The sequence below is a fragment of the Crocuta crocuta genome, unplaced genomic scaffold (genome assembly GCF_008692635.1).
Source record: "Crocuta crocuta isolate KB4526 unplaced genomic scaffold, BGI_CrCroc_1.0 scaffold159, whole genome shotgun sequence".
Classification (NCBI taxonomy): Eukaryota; Metazoa; Chordata; class Mammalia; order Carnivora; family Hyaenidae; genus Crocuta; species Crocuta crocuta.
This window is the reverse complement of record NW_027533263.1, coordinates 1,032,875-1,054,157: the sequence shown is the minus strand read 5'-3', so window position 1 is coordinate 1,054,157 and position 21,283 is coordinate 1,032,875. Positions and strand designations below refer to the sequence as shown.

General features: G+C 38.9%; 2 protein-coding genes across 2 annotated transcripts in view; both read left to right on the top strand.

Annotated features, from left to right (window-relative positions):
• Positions 1-60: 60 nt before the first annotated feature.
• On the top strand, positions 61-12,056 carry PPIL3 (peptidylprolyl isomerase like 3). The gene is made up of 7 exons (XM_077747636.1): positions 61-341; positions 867-949; positions 2,189-2,263; positions 3,733-3,769; positions 4,211-4,278; positions 7,856-7,974; positions 11,435-12,056. Exons 2-7 carry the CDS (start codon positions 947-949, stop codon positions 11,559-11,561), a joined length of 429 nt encoding a protein of 142 aa, XP_077603762.1. The 5' UTR covers positions 61-341; positions 867-946; the 3' UTR covers positions 11,562-12,056.
• A 4,791-nt stretch (positions 12,057-16,847) lies between these two features.
• Positions 16,848-21,283, top strand: part of CLK1 (CDC like kinase 1) — an 8,637-nt gene continuing 4,201 nt past the window's right edge. Inside the window, exons 1-5 of the mRNA XM_077747560.1 lie at positions 16,848-16,992; positions 18,934-19,094; positions 19,391-19,619; positions 20,597-20,687; positions 21,080-21,146. Of these exons, the coding sequence (XP_077603686.1) occupies positions 18,934-19,094; positions 19,391-19,619; positions 20,597-20,687; positions 21,080-21,146 (548 nt within the window). The 5' untranslated portion in view covers positions 16,848-16,992. The remainder of the gene's footprint in view (positions 16,993-18,933; positions 19,095-19,390; positions 19,620-20,596; positions 20,688-21,079; positions 21,147-21,283) is intronic.

Genomic DNA, 21,283 nt, shown 5'->3' with positions numbered 1-21,283 from the left:
ATGGTCCTTCCCGTTTTACGTCTGAACCCAAAGCACTTCTAGAGGTTACCCAGAATAGTTCCGGTTTACGTTTCGTATCTTTGTTTTATTATTAAAAGAGCTCCCTTTCACTGTCAAAAGTGTACCAGGTGAAATTAAATGACATTGTCTTCCTAGTTCTAGTCATTTTGGTTTGAGATAGGAATTAGGCAGGGAAGGAAAAGGAGGCGAACAGGAGAGGGGCGTTCTCTCTAATGAGTCCCGCGCTCGACTTCCGGTAGCCCAAAGACGCTAATTTCAAAACGTGAACATCTGCAAGGGCGGCATCTGTCGTTTCAATAAGAGCTGTGTTAACTGAAGTAGTAAGTAACATCACACATTCTTTCATTCATTTATTGAGACGCTTGCCAAGCTCCATGTTTTAGTTCGTGGGCTGTTTTGAGTCAGCATTCTGGGCGGGAAGGGTGCTGTTGGAATTAGAAAAATATGTAGTATATTAGTGATAAGTACTATGAGAAAAGGAAATTGCAGTTTTAAATAGAGTTAGAAGACCAACGAGACCTGACTTTTGACCAGACTTGGAGGCGAGGAAAGTAGCTGTCCAGATGTTTTAGTTAAGTGTTCCAGACAAAAGGAACACCCAGTGCCTAGATCCCAAGGCGGAAATGTACCTGGCTAGTTGCGGGATTTGCAGGGAGGTTTTTGAAGAAAAGTGAGCAAGAGAAATAGATGGAGGGGCTTGAGTCGGATAGGATCTCATCATTTACAGATCCAGATTTTTATTACTTAGAGGGTGCTATTCTAGACTTTTTAAATATGCAGTCAAAATGAGCATGTGTGAATTAAGAGAGGAAAAGGAACTTAATTCTTTTCTCTTTTGGGAATAGGGAGGGACTCGTTTTCTAACTTCTCTCACGGAGACTGAGAAATTAAGCAATAATACTTCCAGAAACCATCAGGAAGAAAAATGGTAAGTTTTATACAATTCTTATGAATGTCTTAAATTGTAAATAATTTTAGAAATTAATTGAAGGGAAATAAAACTGCATGGACTTCAATGGCAGGACAAAAATGATAAACTGTAGAAGCATGAAATGTATGATGCCTCTAAACAAAACCAGAAACAAAATTACTTTTAAATTTTTTGGTGCTTTCACTTAAAATGCATAGAATTTACATTTTACAGAAAAAGACTGATTACAACATACAGATGGAAACAGTTGAAGAGTATAGCCAGGTGTGATCATTTTAATTGCATCCTTTTGTTTGTTCTAAAATGGGCAACTAGAGCTTGAAGTAGAAGAAAAGCAATGAGAATCGTGCTGTCTCCTCCCCACCCCACCCCAACTCACACACACTCCTGCCCTCTATCAACCTGACCATACTCTCTGACTGCTGGATAGTATTGGAAGAAGAGAAATGAAAAAGGAAGCCTCAGAATAACCTCTCAGAGGGTTCCTGGGTGGCTTAGTTGGTTAAGCTTAGGTCATGATCTCATGGTTCCTGAGTTGGAGCCCCATGTCGGGCTGTGCTGACAGTTCAGAGCCTAGAGCCTGCTTCGAATTCTGTCTCCCTCTCTCTGCCTCTCCCCCTCCAATAAACATTAAAATAATAATAATAACCTCTCAGAATTCCACCCCACAATGGGATAACAAAAGGAATATGTTACCCAAACATCAGATAAACAAAGAGCAAGCAAGAGTAACCTCTGCACATTTTGAATGTAGAAAAACTGAGAATTGTTGTCTTTAATGAAGAAAGAAATTGTTTTTAACACTCTCAGAATTAAATTACGTAAGGAAAACGGTGCAGACTATATTTTGAAAAGTCATTTTTTACTATTTTGCAATATATATTGATGATATTGGTGAGTTTGCTATTTAAATTAGTAATACTAACATAACCATTGTTTTCATTTTTATTGATGAAAAATTCAAACTTTATTTCCATCACAGTATTTACTGTCAAATTCTTAGGATGGATACCATTTTACATTAACATTTATATTTATTTTCTGGAGTTTTTCCCTACTGAAATAAAGTTTGAAGAAGTATAGCTTCTCAGCTATGTGGATAGGTCATCTCTGAAATGGTATTTCTTTCTGTATTTTCGTTCAGATTGTCATCTTTAATCTAGTTTGGGAAATAATACGGTGCATAAAGTCATCTGAATAAATCTTACTTGTTCTCACATTCTGTTTTCTTTTTAGTCAGTGACACTGCATACAGATGTAGGTGATATTAAAATAGAAGTCTTCTGTGAGAGGACACCCAAAACATGTGAGGTAAGTACTATTATGTACATATAAATAATGAGTTAATGCAACAGGATAACCATTTTGAAATCAAATTATCTAACCTAAAAAAAACAAAAAACAAAAAAAAACTTGTCTATAAAACCATGGGGGTGGCTAGGTGGTTTAGTTGGTTAAGTGTCTGACTTCAGCTCAGGTCCTGATGTCACAGTTCAGGTTCTTGACTTCAAGCCCTGCATCAGGCTCTCTGCTGCCAGCACAGAACTGGATTCAGATCCTCTATACCCTTCACTCAGCCCCTCCCCTGCACTCACATGCATACATGCTTTGTCTCTTCCAAAAATAAATAAGCATAAAACTAAAAAAACCAAAACCATTGTCAGGAAAAACTATCCATTATAATTATTGGCCTAGTTTCCACTGACCTTTGAGGATCAAAGAAAGGGTAGATAATTTTTCTCTAACCATAGAGTGGGTGGTATCTTTTTCTTATAACTTATTTTCCTCAGGAAATATAAATAATCATTAGGATGTCAGGTAAGATAACTATTTTTTACGTTATTTTACATGTTTAAATGACAAAGAAGGAAAGAGTTGGCTCTCTATATTCATTCAACATTTATTTATGGGGGCACCTAGGCAGCTCAGTTGGTTAGGCATCTGACACTTAATTTTGGATCAGGTCATGACCTTATGGTTTGTAGGATCAAACTCCAAGTCAGGCTTTGCTGCTATCAGTGCAGAGTCTGCTTGGGATTCTCTCTCTGCCCCTCATGCACATGGGCAATTATTCTCGTGCACGCACACTCTCTCGAACATAAAAGAAACACAACTACAATTGTTTGTGAAAGACCTACTTACCAGGGCCTGGGAGTACTGTAATGGACAAGAGACATTCCTTGCCTTCATGAAGCTGATATTCTAGCTGAGAAGATGTGTTGGAGGAGGGAGGGGGGCCAGGAAGGATTCGTTCTAGAAAAAAAAGTGGTTCTAGACCATGATAATGCCTTGAAAGAAATAAAGCATTGATCTAGAGACGAACAGAAAATAATTATTTAAAAGAAGGTGAAGGCAAGCCTAGCCAAAAAAGTGATACTTAAATCAAGTGCAGAAAAGTAATGAAGGCATCTCCATGGAAAGATATAAAAAGAATATTCTAGGTATAGAGACAGCAGTACAAAGGGCTCAAGATAGGAATGCCTACCTCTTTTGGATGAATTTTCAGAAGGATGATGGTGTTAACATAGTAACAGAAAGAAGTTATCACATGAGATGCAGAGGTAGGCCAGGTCATGAAGGGCCTGTTAGGCCCTATTGAAGATTGTGTGTTTTATTCCAAAAACAGAAGGAAGCAGAGTGTTTCAGGTAGAGAAGTGACAACGAAACACCTAAAAGACATAAATACATTGTTACAGTGTTTTCAGTAAATACAGCTTGTTCTTTACTTTAAATGTGTTTCTGCTACATCATTTCCCAATTATTATTTTTACTCTTTTCAGAATTTCTTGGCTCTTTGTGCCAGTAATTACTACAATNGAGAGAGAGAGAGAGAGAGAGAGAGAATCTTAAGCAGGTTCCATGCTCAGCATGGAGCCCAACACAGAACTTGATCCCTTGACCCTGGGATCATGATCTGAGCCAACATCAAGAGTCAGACGCTTACCAACTAAGCGACTCATGTGCCCCTACGTGGAGTTTTTATAACCAGGCCACCTTACCCTAGCAAGAAATTTTTAAGTAGAAGCTACCAGTACCTAGTTTTAAAATAAAATCTGAACAATATTGATAGTGAGGGGATTAGGGTTTTTGTAGAGTACTTTATTTTTTTATTCTATAAAGTGAAATTTTGAGAAGAGAGGACATATCAAATTTTATTTGCATTTAACAAGTTATAAAATAGCCCTTTTGTTTCAGAAAATGAACCCATTCTCAACTTTAATTCGTTACTTCTTTTGATTTGCTTGTCTTGTAATGTAGGTACCGGAAGAGGAGGTAACAGTATCTGGGGCAGGAAATTTGAGGATGAATATAGTGAATATCTTAAGGTATATCTCCAGTGCTTCAACATCTGGTTTCTAATGCCTTGTTATACTTGAAACTTTTAATACATAATGTTGTAGTAACACAAGTTAATGTCATTTGTATACAAACTTACTTTTTTTGTAGTAGTACACTCGATAAGTGCCAGGGAAAAATTATACATGGCAGTTCTTGCCTAAAATATATTCTAGAATCTCACAGTCACATGAACCTTGATATTAAGTGAACTTATCTATAGGTCCAACCTAAAATGTTTACTCAGTAATGTACCAAACAGGCCTGACGTATCACTATAAAATTTATGTTGAATGACCTGAGTCACTGGGCTTTTCAGAGATTAGGGAGGAAAGACTTACTGGTTGCCAATATTGCCCATTATCAGTGTCCAACTCTCATCTTCTGTTAGATGTTTGAATATCCCTGTATTAACTTCATACCTGTGGTAGATACCAGCTAGGTTAAAGAGAAGTACATAGCATGTAACATTAGAGATTTTTATTTCCTTTGTCATATTTTTCTGTGTTTTTCATGCTTTTATTTCCTTTTTTAAGATTTTATTAAAAAAACTTTTTTAACGTTTATTTATTTTTGAGACAGAGGGAGACAGAGCATGAGCTGAAGAGGGGCAGAGAGAGAGAGGGAGACACAGAATCTGAAATAGGCTCCATGCCCTGAGCGGTCAGCACAGAGCCCGATGCGGGGCTCAAACCCACAGACCGTGAGATCATGACCTGAGCCAAAGTCGGATACTTAACCAACTGAGCCACCCAGGCTCCCCTTAAGATTTTATTTTTAAGTAATCTTTATATTCAACATGGGGCTCGAACTTACAACCCCAAAATCAAGAGTTGCATGCTCTACCAACTTAGCCAGCCAGGTGCCCCAAGAACTTTTTTTTTAACAAAACTAATGCATGTCTATTTTTTAATTTTTGTTTTAAATTAAATTTTAAAAATTAAAATAAATTTAATATATTTATTTCCACTTTTCAGAGGTGACATCTAACGGTTTACCATGTGGTCTTTTAAGCTTTGTTATCTGCATAGAATGGTAACTTTAGAAATTAGGGGAAAAAAAGAGATAAATTCTCCTCAATAAGAATATGTAATTTAGGGGCGCCTGGGTGGCTTAGTCGGTTAAGCCTCCGACTTTCGCTTAGGTCATGATCTCGCGGTTCGTGGGTTCGAGCCCCGCGTCGGGCTCTGTGCTGACTGCCAGCTCAGAGCCTGGGGCCTGTTTCAGTCTGTGACTCCCTCTCTCTCTGACCCTCCCCTGTTCACGCTCTCTCTCTCTCTCTCTCCTAGAAATAAATAAAAAACATTTAAAAAAAAAAAAAAAGAATATGTAATTTAGGGGGCGCCTGGGTGGCTCAGTTGGTTAAGCATCCAGCTTGAGCTTAGGTCATGATTTCACAGCTTGGGAGTTCGAGCCCTGCATCAGGCTCTGTGCTGACAACTCAGAGCCTGGAGCCTGCTTCAGATTCTGTTCCTCCCTCTCTCTCTGCCCCTTTCTTGCTCACACTCTGTTTCTCTCTCTCAAAAATAAACATATATTTAAAAAAATGTTTTTAAAGAATATGTAATTTAGTACATTATATTTCAGATTCGGTTACATTAAAATATACCCAGGAAAATTCTGAAAAAAAGTCATTGCAGTGTTTATGTCAGGATGGTGGAACTCAGAGTAATTTATTTTTTCTTCTTTTACTTTTCTATCATAAGGAAACATTACTTTCTTTATAGGAGTTGGGGTTGGGAGGTGATAAATTCTAAGTCATCCTATTCCTGAATTACAAAAAGAACTTTTAGGCATTAATTAATAACGGTCTCCACAACACTAATCCAGCATCCTATACCAGGAGTTTTCAACACTGGCTATTACAGACTCACCTGTAGTTTTAAAAATGTAAAATATTAAGGCCTTAAACCTCCTAAATGTAGAGAAAAACAGGAGGACTAACTAGGATCTAGATTCTTTTTTAAGGTTCCCTGGTGATTCCTACAGTCAAGATTAAGAATCATTATTTTTAGGGGTGCCTGGGTGGCTCAGTTGGTCAAGTGTCCAACTTTGGCTCAGGTCATGATCTTGCGGTTCATGAGTTCCAACCCTGGGTCAGGCTCTGTGCTGACAGCTCAGAGCCTAGAGCCTGCTTTGGATCCTGTGTCTCCCTTTCTCTGCCCGTCACCCACTTGTGCTCTTTGTCTCTCAAAAATGAATAAATGTTAAAAAATAATTTAAAAAGAACCATTATTTTGTATATAGAGTTGAAGGTATGTATTCACATATTCTGATCCAACAATTACATTCCCAAATTTTTACCCTAGAAAAACTCTTATATAAATGCATCAGGAAACAGTGCAAGAGTGTTCTTAGAGTGTTTTTTTAGTAGCAAAAATCTAAAAGCAACCCAAATAGAGGCCCCTGGGTAGCTCAGTCAGTTAAGTGCCTGACTTTAACTCAGGTCATGATCTCGTGGTTTGTAAGTTCAAGTCCCGCATTGGGCTCTGTGCTGACAGCTCAGAGCCTGGAGCCTCCTTCACATTCTGTGTCTCCCTCTCTCTCTCTCTGCCCCTCCCTCTCTCTCTCTTAAAAATAAACAAACTAAAAATGTTTTTTAAATAAAAGAAATAATAAGTATTTTATTAAGTTATAAGTGGTACATACATTCTGGTACATGTATCAAATGTAACATGTGACTGGTAGTCACCTTTAGGAAGACAATAAAGCACTAATATCTTGTAGTTATATCTCTATTGCTTGTCTCATTAGTGCCCCCTGATGAATAGCTCAAGAGAGAATAATCATTAGAGTTATTTATGATCACCTCCTTATAACACAGTTCTGTCACCTCTTCAATCTTATCAGTAAAGCCTTTTTAATTCTTTTACACAGTCTCTTGTATAACAAATAGTATCATGAATGTTAAAGCTATAGGAGACCTGCGTTAGATCATCTAGTCCTGGATTGTGAACTGACTGCCCTTGGGTGGAAGAACCACAGATGCACTCTCTATGTGGAGTACATTGGCTTAAGAAAAAAATTTTAGGCCCATTAGGAAAGAGATATACCATTCCTTTTGCCAGACTCCCTAATGTTTACATTCTGTCCAGTTAATTCATTATCTGCTTACCCTTCTGAGCATTTCAATTATGAATAAATCCCTGAACTAGTCCAACCTCCCTCCCTTGTTTTACAGATAAAGAAACTAGCCAGAGTCCAGTATATATGTGAAGAGATTATGGGGATTTTGGTTTTGTTGTCTGCCTGATCGTTTTATGCCAGCATGCTGTTCCTTAATATAAATGTAAGGATTTCTACTATACACTGGTATTGCTAAGTATTTGTGGCTGTACTTCTCCAAAGTGAAAATGAAATTAACTGGGGCACATGATTTGATATAAACAATTTACATACCCGGTTTCACAGATATAGATAATACAGAAACTGAACATTTGGATTAGCCCTAATAGAAGCTTATCAAGTGTTTTCTTTGTCCCTGAAAGAGTACAGGTCTTGTTTCAGTCCTATATTTGGAATATTTATATAAAAACACAGTTAAATTAATATTTTGGCCTTTTACAGCACAATGTTCGAGGTGTTGTATCTATGGCTAATAATGGCCCAAACACCAATGGATCTCAGTTCTTCATCACCTATGGCAAGCAGCCACATTTGGATATGAAATACACAGTATTTGGAAAGTGAGTATTCTGGTTATGGTTTTCTTTGGAATTTCAATGCAAGGGTTGCATATGAGTGGCTAGGATAGTAACATAATAATGAAAGAGCAATATGAAAGCTAAATACACCAGAGCACATGGGTAGCTCAGTCGGTTAGTTGACTAACTTCTGCTCAGGTCCTGACCTCACAGCTTCTGAGTTTGAGCCCCACATTGGGCTCTCAGCACAAAGCCTGCTTTGGATCCTCTGTCTTCTCTTTCTGTCCCTCCCTCACTTGTGCTAGCTCTCTCTCAAAAATAAACAAACATTTAAAATAAATAAACATTTAAAAATAAAAAAGCTAATATACCTGGTAAGCCCCCCACTTACCAGCCCTGTGTGTGACCTTAGGAATTTATAACCTCTTCAAGACTTAATTCCTTTATTTTGCAAAATAGGAGCCAATTCTTTTTTTCAGGATCATTATGCAAATTAACAGTTATATAATGGATTTCTTCTTATGAATAGCATTTTGCAGCAACTAACGGGTCTGAAAAACAGTGGCTTAAACAAGATGAGTTAAGATGTTCCCTTCTGTCATCAGTATTCTAAGTGGTGCCTCTTCCTCAACCATCTTTATCGTCCATCCCAAAGCTCAGCTCATGGTCATAATATAGGTAGTACAGCTCCAGTCACAACATGGGTTCCAGTCAAAAAGAAGGAGGTAAAGCAAAAATTGCTTGCCAGCTGAGTACGCCCCTTTTTATATTTATTTTTTTAGCATTTATTTATTTTTTGAGAGATAGAGCGTGAGCAGGGGAGGGGCAGAGAGGGAGACACAGAATCTGAAACAGGCTCCAGGCTCTGAGCTGGCTGTCAGCATAGAGCCCGATGCGGGGCTCAAACCCACAAACTGTGAGATCATGACCTGAGCTGAAGTCGGACACTTAACCAACTGAGCTACCCAGGTGCCCCTGAGTCACAGATTCTAAAGCAGTCTTCAGGTTCTGAGCTATCAGCACAGAGCCCAACACAGGGCCTGAACTCACAAACCGTGAGATCATGACCTGAGATGAAATCGGATGCTTAACCAACTGAGCCACGCAGGTGCTCCAAGTAAGCCCCTTATTAGAGAGCTTTCCTGGAAGACCCAGAACTTAGCAATGAAGCCTCCTCTTACTTACAAGGGAGGGTAGGAAATGTTTTTCGGCTAGACACATTGCCATTCTTTTTTTTTATTTTTTTATGTTTTTATTTATTTCTAGGAGAGANCATGACCTGAGATGAAATCGGATGCTTAACCAACTGAGCCACGCAGGTGCTCCAAGTAAGCCCCTTATTAGAGAGCTTTCCTGGAAGACCCAGAACTTAGCAATGAAGCCTCCTCTTACAAGGGAGGGTAGGAAATGTTTTTCGGCTATACACATTGCCATTCTTTTTTTTTATTTTTTTATGTTTTTATTTATTTCTAGGAGAGAGAGAGAGAGACAGCGTGAGCAGGGGAGGGTCAGAGAGAGAGGAGTCACAGACTGAAACAGGCTCCAGGCTCTGAGCTGGCAGTCAGCACAGAGCCCGACGCGGGGCTTGAACCCACGAACGGCGAGATCATGACCTAAGCGAAAGTCAGACGCTCAACCGACTAAGCCACCCAGGCGCCCCGCCCCGGCTAGACACATTGCCATTCTTAAAAAAATGAGGTTTCTATAAGAAGGAGTGCCTAGATCCTAGGGAGGTGTTTAGCAGGCTCTACTAGAATATTCACTAAAAGCACTATGCCTGGGAATTGTTTTTATAAATCAGCAAGAAGTCATCTTGTCTGTTTATTCAACAAATATTTACCATGCTCAATAAACCAAAGCACAGTTATAGTTTCTTTTATTTAAAAGTTTGGATTCCGGNTTCTCAGCAACTCTTATTTTTTATTCCGTATATATATGTTTAATTTATAGGTTAATAATCAGTGAAATTAATGAAATATTACATCCTTTAGTAGTATTTGGCTGGATGTAGATAATTCAGGTCCCTTCCTTTTATTTTCTCCTTTATGTTGCCATTTAGAATTATTAATCATTAATTACCAGGATTTATGTTACTAGATTTGTGACAAAACTAAGGAGTTAAAAACAAAGATTGTTGGGGCCCCGGGTGGCTCAGTTGGTTAAGGATGTGACTCTTGGCTTCCCCTTGGGCCATGATCTCACGATTTGTGGGCTTGAGCCCCGCATTGGACCCTGTGCTGGCAGTATGAAATCTGTTTAGGGTTTTCTCTCTCCCTCTCTCTCTTGAGAGGGTATAATTTATTTATAATATTTTATTTTATATAAATATATATAAATATAATAATTTATTTATAATAAATAAACAAAAAAGAATTTTTATAGAAGAAATGCAAAATAAAATGTAAATCTGTTATCTTTTTTTAAATTTATTTAATGTTTATTTATTCTTAAGAGGAGACCAAAGTGTGAGCAGGAGAGGGGCAGAGAGAGAAAGGAAGACAGAATCCGAAGCAAGCTTCAGGCGCTAAGGTGTCAGCACAGAGCCTGACACAGGGCTCAGACTCAGGAACCGCGAGATCATGACCTAAGTCGAAGTCAGATGCTTAACTACCTGAGCCACCCAGGCGGTGCCCCTCTGTTTTCTTTTTTTTTTAATGTTTATTCATTTTTCTAGAGCAAGGGAGAGCACAAGTGGGGGAGGGGCAGAGAGAGAGTGAAAGAGACACAGAATCTGAAGCAGGCTCCAGGCTCTGAGCTGTCAACACAGACAAAGCCCAATGCAGGGCTCAAACTCATGAACCATGAGCTCATGACCTGAGCTGAAGTCGGATACTTAACCGACTGAGCCACCCAGACACCCCTGTTAACTTTTTTTTTTTTAAGTAATACTAGAAGTGTTCGGAATTTGAGTTGCACAAGGAAGTATAATATAACACCACCTTTTCTTAGCAAATGTTTTAGACTAATTTGCCAGGAGGATAGCTGTTAATATATTTTTTTCTTGGTGGAAACATGAAGTGGGCATCTTCCCTTCTCTTATTTTATTACTACTGTTTTCCGTTGTTGCCCAGATGTAAAAGAGTAAAAATACCATATTTAAACAATAAAGTGCAAAGTGGTCACCTACTTCAGGACCTTCAGTATAGGACAGTACTGATTAATAACAGTGTCACCCTTACATACTTTCTCTGGGTATTTCCCATAGTAAAGAAAATCTATGAATGGTTATATTAGACCCGTTTGTAGCTATGCTGTGGGAATACTTTAGTGGTAATATTCCTACCCATTCCTATTACCTGAAGGCATAAAAATGAACTATTACTGAATTTTGGCTCATCTGTGATAGAAAATCAAATCAGTATTTTATTGTACACTGAACTAGGGAATTCAAAGAACTATGAGACATTGTCCTTTTCTTTTAATGGAACTGTAATTGCTATAGGTATTTTGATATTTTTCAATCTGAGGAAATTTTCATAGATTTATATGGTTTCTCTTTCAGGGTAATAGATGGCCTAGAGACTCTAGATGAATTGGAGAAGTTACCAGTAAATGAGAAGACATATCGACCTCTTAATGATGTACACATTAAGGACATAACTATTCATGCCAATCCATTTGCACAGTAGCCATAATAGATCTGGAAGAATATTTGGCAAACTATTCAGAGGAACACACCTGTTGTGGTTTCCCCAGTTTTAATTATGTCAAGAGACTGCATCATCCTTCTGCTTGTTTACAACTAAGATCTTCTATGAGTTGGTACCAAACGGCCCTAAACAGCTTTTATTCCCACTATTAGAGCATATTCCTTACTAGTATCTAATGTATTTAGGTTTAATTTTTTAAAAGCCCTTTTGTCTAATTTTTTCTTACATATAAACATTCATTCTTAAGGGCTGAGCCTCGGGGCACCTGGGTGGCTCAGTCATTTCAACAACCGACTTATGCTCAGGTCATGATCTTGTGGTTTGTGAGTCTGAGCCCCACATCAGGCCCACCGCTTGTCAGGGTGAACCCACTTTGGATCTGCTGCCCCCCTCTCTTTCTGCCCCTCCCCCACTCGTACTCTGTCATAAATAAACATTTTAAAATAATTTAAAAAATAAATGCTGAGCCTCAAATCCAGGTATTTTTGAGCATCCTAATTGCATACTCCTGACATATCTAGTCCACATCCTGAAAGTATCCTTTTCCATTAATTATTCACTTTACATAGTTAGGACAAGATAAAGAGATGGTCTAGAAAAGTCAGTCAAACCATTTGCTATTTTCTCTGGTCTTTAAATTTACAGTAAAGGCTCAGAGAAGTCCTATAGTACAGCAAACAATTTCCCAATTTGCCTGTGGAACTTTTTTAAGGCATATCATTTACAGTATTGTAGGATAGAATTCTACAGGTGATCATTTTGAAAATGCAATTAGTTGGTTATGAGCACCAGTTGTGGAGTCCTAGGCTGTGTTTAAATCATAACTCTGCCCCCTCTTGTAACTTTAGGCAGGTTAACCTCTCCAAGTTTTCTCATCCCTAAGTAATAGTCCTTCATAAGACCTGAGGATTAAACGAGGTAATGTGTGTAAAACTTCTGGCATGTGTAAGTGTTCTGTAGAGAGTAAATGGAAGCTGCTCTCCTAACATTTATCTCCACCATAGGGCTTTCACCAAATCAGGCCTTATAATTTATCATTCTATGCCACTGGTGTCATCAAAAACCATATTCCACTCACTGCTTGGATCACCTTGATTAGATTTTGGGTATTCCTAAAACTGATACCAAGCATTTCTTGGTTTGTATCATTTCTGCAAATAGCTGATATAAATAATATTTTCTTTAGTAACTACAGTTTGGAAGTTAGCTTGCAATCTCCTTTTGTTATCATTTATGCCTTCTACTAAACTGATGTGCCAATAATACTAATAAGCTTTTTTTTTTTTTTTAAGTAAGCTCTATGCCCAGCGTGGGCCTTGAACTCCTGAGATCAAAGAGTCACATGCTGTAGCTGCTGAGCCAGCCAGGTACCCCTAATGCCCTCACATTTTGAGTCACCCTTTTAATTTAATCATTTCATTTCTAGAATTAATATTAAAGCCTATTTTAGGCCAGAATTTGGTTTGACATTTCTTATACCTGCTATTTTTCTTCTTCAACTGAATGTCATTGAATTTTTTTGTCCTCATTCTTAAGAGACGTTTACTGTCAAAATGTTTTGTATTGACTGGCATTCCCTCAATTTTTATGCTAAACTTTCTTTCCTTTTTTTAAAAAATAGTTTTTATTTATTTTTGAGACAGAGCGGGGGAGGGGCAGAGTGAGAGAGGAAGACACAGAGTCTGAAACAGGCTCCAGGCTCTGAGCTGCCAGCACAGAACCTGATGGGGAGCTTGAACCCACAAACCATGAGATCATGACCTGAGCCAAAGTCAGACGCTTAACCCAGTGAGCCACCCAGGCGCCCCTCCTTTTTTTTTTAAGTTACAATATGGTGGGTATTTGGTTCTTAGATCTCATTCTTATAATGTCTTTATTATTTTTTAATTATTAAATGTTTATTTTTGAAAGAGAGGGTGCTTTTCCCACAAGTGAGGGGAGGGGCAGAGAGAAAATCCCAGGCAGGCTACACGCTGTTAGCTTGGTCCCAAACGCGGGCCTTGATCTCATGAACTATAAGGTCATAACTTTAGCTGAAATCAAGAATTGGATGCTTAACCGAGCTACCCAGGCAGCCAAATAGATAAATTTCAATATGTAGGACTCAACTTTTAATTAGTTTAGCAAAATTGATAGATTAATTACCATTTCACTAGGGAATCTAAAAGAAAACTGATGGTTCTTTCAATTCAATTTGTACCAATTGTGGTAGAGGTAGAGATGGGAACTCAACATAATAACTGTAAAGCACATCCATAATAAATGATAATGGAAATTTTTAAAAACAAATTACAATGAAAAACAAATTAGCTGCAAACATTAAATTGGTGTGGGGGAGGAACACCTGGGTAGCTCAGTGGATTAAGTGTCTAAATTCGTTTCAGGTCATGGTCATTCAGTTCCTGAGTTCCAAGTGTCATCAGTCTCTGCTCTCAGCACAAAGCCCACTTCAAATCCTCTGGCCTTTCCCTGCTTACTCTCCCTCAAAAATAAACATTAGAATAGTAATAATAAATAAAATGGTGTGGGGAATATAGCTAGAATACTAAAAGAGTATAAAGAGTAGTGTATCTACAGGAGTTAAATATATAATTAAAGCAATATCCAAAATCATTAAAGAGTTATTATGTAAATTGTGTTAGGATAAGTTTCCTTTAAAAAAAAAAAAAAAAGGATGGATGGGGCGCCTGGGTGGCTTAGTCGGTTAAGCATCCGACTTTCGCTTAGGTCATGATCTTGCGGTTCGTGGGTTCGAGCCCCGCGTAGGGCTCTGTGCTGACTGCCAGCTCAGAGCCTGGAGCCTGTTTCAGTCTGTGTCTCCCTCTCTCTCTGACCCTCCCCTGCTCACGCTGTCTCTCTCTCTCTCTCTCCTAGAAATAAATAAAACATTAAAAAAATTTTTTAAAAAAAAGGATGGAAAACCTCCAAAGGAGAATTTCTTAGTTTACAAACATGACAAAGGTAAAGATGGGACAGGTTTAACTATATGAAAATTAAAAACTTTCTTGCAATTATAAAAAGGATAAATGAGAACTGTGCATTCAAAAAAGCAATGAAGTATGTATGGGCAAGTCACAAGAGAAAAGGGAAAATGTTCAACGTCACTAATTAGGACATTGAACATTTACCAAATATTCCAACAAAATGCCATTTCTTTTTTTATGAGAGAGACTGAGTAGGGGAAAGAAGGGCCACAGGAGAATCTTAAGCAGGCTCCAGGCTCTGCTCAGAGCCCGACTTGGGGCTCCATCCCATGACCCAAGCTGAAATCAGGAGCCAGACGCTCAAATCTTTGCACTATATTAGTTTGCTAGGGTTGCCATAACAAAGTACCATAAACTGGGTAGCTTAAACAAAATTCTATTATAGAGACTAGAAGTTAGGAGGTCAAAGCATGGGCAAGGTTATTTACACAAAGGTCTCTCACTTTGCCTTTTAGATGACCATCTTCTATCTTCACAAGCTCTTCCTCAGTGGGTGCCTATGTCATAATCTCTTTATAAAGACATCAGTCATATTGGATTAGGGCCCATCCTAATGACCTGATTTTAACCTTAAGTACTTCTGTAAACTGCCCTATCTGCAAATACAGTCACAATCTGAGGTAGCAGGGGTTAAGACACATAAATTGGTTTGGGCGGGGAGGAACATGGCAGCCCCAAACAACCAATCAAATCATAAGCACTAAAGAACACATAAAATAGTTAATTTCATAAATGTAACTTTGGGTAAATCTCACAGTAACTGGCTAGGTTTGAGGGGGGTTGCTAAATTTGAAACCATTTTGGAAAAAACATTTTAGAAACTTAATTTTGGTGATGTAAGATTTTTTCAATGTTCATTTTCTTTCACCCTTCTAATCTTACTGTAGGAATTCTAAATTGCTCTCTGCACAGTCATTCACTGCCACTTTTACCTGTAATAGAAGAATATAGTTGACACCCATCTCCAGGTGGTTAGGATTAAGTGAAAATGTATGTATGATGCTTGGCACAATAACTAGCCCACTATGACTAGCTATTGTCCTCCAAAGACCAGGACTCCCTAGGTTTGCTTAACATTTAAGTGTGCTAACTGTTCCTGAACAGCTACAAATTTCACAATTTACTGTCATTTCTCCCTCTGAAATATTTACCTTGTATTTGGTGATCCTGGCCCCAATGTAAAGATTTAAGTATTAACAGTTTTAAAGCATCTTCAAATCCATCATGAGAAGGGGCTTAAGAAATACAAACTATCATATATAGTTACTGTTGCTCTCCTGTGCAAGTGTGAACAGTAAAATTATGCTTAATTGTATGTTTGAATGTATACATTTTCCACCAAGTCTGGAATGAATAAGCAAGAATTTTGTTCAAGAAACATGGGAGGAAGGGTGCTAGGTCAGGACTGGCAATTACTTTGGTCCATTGGGGGCACCTGGGTGGCTCAGTAGGTTGTGTCCAGCTTCAGCTCAGGTCATAATCTCGCCATTCCCAGTTCGAGCCCCTTGTCAGGTTCTGTGCTGACAGCTCAGAGCCTGGATCCGGCTTCAGATTCTGTGTCTCCCTCTCTCTGTGCCCCTCCCCTGCTCTCTCATCTCTCAAAAAAATACATTTTTAAAAAGTAGTTTGGAGATTTTGTTCAGAGCTCGTTTCCTGATACTTTTTCCTCACGACCTACCATTTCCTCTTTTACAGTTCATTTGGCCTTAACACTGAAAAGGACTGGCTTAATGCCAAATATTTAACTGTGTAGGGTCCTCACTTCCTGTCGCCAAGCTCTTGCTTACTCGTTTAAACTTTAAAAACCTTGAAAAATTGTTCCAATCCAATTTCAGTATGTGTGAGTCCCAGCCACTAAAGCCTTAACTAGTTATAAATAGGCCTCAGAACCTTAGCAAAAGCTGAAATCCAGACAATTACTAATTTAGGGCTATATGATGGAGGTGGTGTTTTTGTTGTTTTTTTTTTTAAGGATTGTTTAGTAGTTGCATTCAGCGCGCAGGATTTAGTATCATGCTTCCCTCACTTTTTCTTGTATCCAGCGTTCCCAAATAACATTTTTAACGAGCATGGACGAGACTCTTTTGCACAGTACTTAAGTTGTTTCCTCAGAAGTAGACCGTGCACAACATGGCCGACAGGGCAGCCGTCCGCGACGTCCCCGCTTCCACTTTCTGTCGCTGGGCTCCCCACCCGGCGCCTGCGCACACGGCTCCACTGCTCGTCTCCTTCCGTCCCAGCGTCCTGGCGCCGCCCCGCCCCGCGGCGGGGACGCGGTCGCAGCGTCACCAGTATTTTCGTGGGGAGTCCAGACGCTGCGCTGTCAGCTCCATTTTGTTGTCGGAGCCCGTCGCAGCCAGCTGGGCTTTGTCCGTTGTCACGTTGCAAGCTTTGTCTTCTTCGGCTTGGACGCTCTGGCCAAGAAGGTAAGACTCAAGAGGAAGCGGGCTAGGTGTCAAGACCCTTTTTCTGTGCCTGGAGAGCTCCTTGTGGTGTATGCAACCTGCGGTACAACGACCCTTCCCCACCCCCACCTTCACCCTCCCGAGTCGCCCTAAGGCAGCCCGCTTGTCTTCCTTGCGGAGCCTGTTGCCACGAGTTTCTCCTTGAATCGCGACGCCGCAGACACTGGCGAGGGGTAGTGACTTTGCTAGGCTGGGAGGGCTTGGCCGGGCGCCCGTAGGCGCCATTTTGTCGGCGGCGGCGCTGGCCTGCTCGGCCGAACTGTAAGATGGCGGCCGGGCGGAGGAGGCGAAGCTTCCTGCTGTGGGTGGTGTTTACTTGGGTCCTGGAATGTGTGTGTCAGCCTCCTGGGAGGAACTGTGTCTCTAGCAAATGGAGAGAAAGAACGCATTGAGCTGATCTGAGGCGACATCACATAGGTCTAGTCGAGTTTTAAAGGATTCAAGTGAAAAATCACGAGTGTCTTTGCCCTCGGGGGCGTTAACAAAAATCAAGTTTAGGAATCCGAAAGAAAAATAATAGGGTACATTTGAAGGAGCGTGTGAGAGCAGTCAGGCCGTCAGACATTTTATACGTTGGAGTTTTTGGATCCCCCGACCTGTAGAGAGCAACATTTAGGGCATTTTGACTCGGAGTTGTGTGCAGAGACGTGGTGGAGCCCCGGCTGTTAGTACTGGTATGAACATAGTAGATAAGGAAAAGTTACTTCTCTAGGTTTGTTTTCAAGTTGTTAGGGATCTTTCGAAGCATTTCTGGAAGGAAGGTGCTGCTCTCCTGTAAGTTTATTTTGTAAGATTGCTTTTAGGATAAGCTAGGTTTTGTTATACATAGCGCGTGCTGCGGAAAGGTCCTCAAAAGATGGCATTTTGTGGACTTATGGTGCCACCATTGACTTGTGTGTAGTAAAAGGCCTTGACGATTTATCTCCTTTACAGAAATACACAATAATGAGGGTTCTGTCGCAAAGAATGTTTAGAATTGCACGAGTTGGAGGCTAGTTTCAGATACACGTTTAAATGGGGAGTTACATATGTGGACCTAGAGTAAAGGACAGGAAAGGGGTAACGTTTTCCCAAAGTTGATAAATTGGACCTTACAGTCTTCTACCCCTTTTTTTCTTTTCCTGCACGTTTTTCAGTAAATCTTAGTATGACATGAATAATGCAGAATACCGTTAATAGAATTTGAACACCAGATTTTGGCACAATGCACTCATAAGGTTAATCGGTGACTTTAGCTGGCAAGGAATCTTGAACTTCGATATAAAAGAACAGTTTAGAGGCACCTGGGTGGGTCAGTCACCTGAGCGCCAGGCTTTGGTTCAGGTCATGATTTCACGGTTCCGGGGCTCCGTTCGGACAGCTAGAGCATGCTTCAGATTCTGTGTCTACATCTCTCTCTGCCCCTCCCCTGCTTGTGCTCCCTTCTTGAAAATAAACAAACGTTTAAAAAAATAAAAGTTTAGCGTGGCGCCTGGGTGGCTCAGTCGGTTAAGCGTTGGGGGTCATAATCTCATGGTTTCTGAGTTTGAGCCCCAAGTTGGGCTCTCTGCTATCAGCACAGAGCCCTCTTCAGATCCTCTGTTCCTCTCTTTCTTTGCCCCTTCCCAGCTTGCACTCTCTCTCTTTACTCTCAAAAAATAAACATTAAAAAATAAATGAACAAATAAAAACAGGGGCACCTTGCTGGGTCAGTCAGTGGAGCATGCGACACTTGATCTCTGCATTCTGAGTTCCATCTTCATGTTGGGTGTGGAGAGGTTACTTAAAAATCTTTAAAGAAATCGGTAAAAATAAAAGAACAGTTATAAAAATCACAGTTAGAGTGAATTTGCAAAGAAGAGTTTTATTAAAGTGTTCAGTGCTCACAGGTGAGATACTACTTAAAATTTCTCTTTTTTGTAGATGAGACAGTCGAAGAGAACTTACTGCCCTGATTGGGATGAAAAAGAGTGGGACTGTGGAAAATGGAGAAGCAGCAGCAGTCATAAAAGAAAGAAGAGATCACATAGCAGTGCCCGGGAGAATAAGCGCTGCAAATATAATCACTCTAAAACATCTGATAGGTGAGAATGATAATATGTCTAAAGACACTTTGCATCACGATGTTGTATGTCAGTAATAGCTCAGTAAAATGGGATGGGTATATTTTTATGATTAAAATTATAGCATCACTTGAATAAGTAACCACGAATACCATTTGTTTCTGTTTCCAATGATGGCTTGTAACGTTTGCAAAATTGGGAGGGTTTTTTGTTGGGTGTTTTTTTTTTGGCGGGGAAAACAAAGTAGTAAGAGTACTGTTAATTTGAGGGTATCTAGTATTAGTGCAAAGCATTAAAAAATATTTTTATTTTTTTAGCCATTATTTGGAAAGCAGGTCCATAAATGAGAAAGATTATCATAGTCGACGCTACATTGATGAATACAGAAATGACTACAGTCAAGGATGTGAACCTGGACATCGCCATAGAGACCATGAAAGCAGATACCAGAACCATAGTAGCAAGTCTTCTGGTAGAAGTGGAAGAAGTAGTTATAAAAGCAAACATAGGATTCACCATAGTACTTCACACCATCGTTCACATGGGGTATGAGCTCTTTTAAAATATTTAGTAAAGTTTATTTCCCCCATGGAACAGGAAAACTTTAATTTGATATTTGAGAAAGTTGTGTTTAAAAAGAAGTCATCTCAATTTAACTTGCAGGATTTTTGTGTTTATACGTTGCATAGGAAACTCCTGAAATACAGTACATATTAAGTAATACAGTAACAATTTATTACTAGTTAGCAATTGTCATTCAAGTGAAACAGTGGAGATGATTAACTTTGTTTTTGTAGTACTTCAGGAAATCTGATTTGTTTTGATAAATTGAAGTTTATCACAAAGGTAGAATAGGCATTTTATTTTTGTAAGATTAAGGGTTTAGGCATGCCTTTTTCTACCAAAGCATGCTTTCTAATTCTTTTTTCACAAAGCAAACCACTTAACAGATTTGAACATTATGGGTTATGGGTTAATTTGAAGATAGTTCAGATGACATTTTAAATGACATAGTGTTATTCTGTATGCCAAATCTTTTTTTTCCTCCCCAAAATTAGGACTTTAATTTTATTTACTGTTTCAATATTTGTTTTCTTAGATTAGCTAGGAAATCTTAATTTGGCCACAGTTGACTTTGACCAAGTAAATATTTCATCCTACAATTTTACAACATTAAATTAGAGCACTAGAAACTTAAAATTATGTCTCAGTGAATGCTACAACTAAGCATTTTTTTTTTTTTTAAGAAAAACAATTGTATTATGTTTTGTTGCCTTGCCACTTTGAGTATCTTATCTGAAAATCTGTTCCTTGCCATGTTTTTCTCCTGTTAACATAAACTATGTGCCCTGTGAATTTCTGGGGACTGAATTTGAAATTGCTCCTGCCAACCGTTTGTGGCCTGGCGTGTATCTGAATGCCTGAATATCTCCCCGCTGAATGAATTTCGTATTCTGCCCTGAATTCACTCGGGTATATTGATTGGCTGGATGATCTTGGTGCCGCCCACTTGACGTTTCCAGAAGAGTCACCGAAGGAAAAGAACCAGGAGTGTAGAGGATGATGAGGAGGGTCACCTGATCTGTCAGAGTGGAGACGTACTAAGTGCAAGATGTATAGAATATTTTTCAACACTTATTAACTTTTCAGATATATAATCTATATATAAAGATTTCAGGGATTTGGAAATCTTTTTCTTTCTCTGTTTTTTGTTTGTTTGTTTTCCATTTCTTTTGGTGGGGGGGGATTGTGTTTTTTCTTTCTTTAGAAATTTAATATTTGTTAAGCAGAACTTCCAAAATAGTAAATCAAGTTAATAAAATGAGCTTAAGAATGAAATTAGACCTAAAAATTGTTATTAATGTTTTTTGACAGTGTTGACCAGTAAAATGTCTAGTGATAAGGAAATTTGTAGCATCAACTAGAATAATGTGCATTGATAGCATTTATTATAAGTAAGTTGTTTCCATATCTTGGTATGACTGAGCTTTGTTTCTCTCTTTTAGATGAAATTGTTGATACTTTAGGAGAAGGAGCTTTTGGAAAAGTCGTGGAGTGCATTGATCATAAAGCGTAAGTTTCCTACTGTAATTGCATTTGGGGAAGTCATCAGTATTAGACAATTTTTTTAGCTTTAGAATATGGTCTGACCGTGATTTAGATAATTAGATACATTATTATATCTTTTCTTTTTTTTTTTTTTTTTTTTT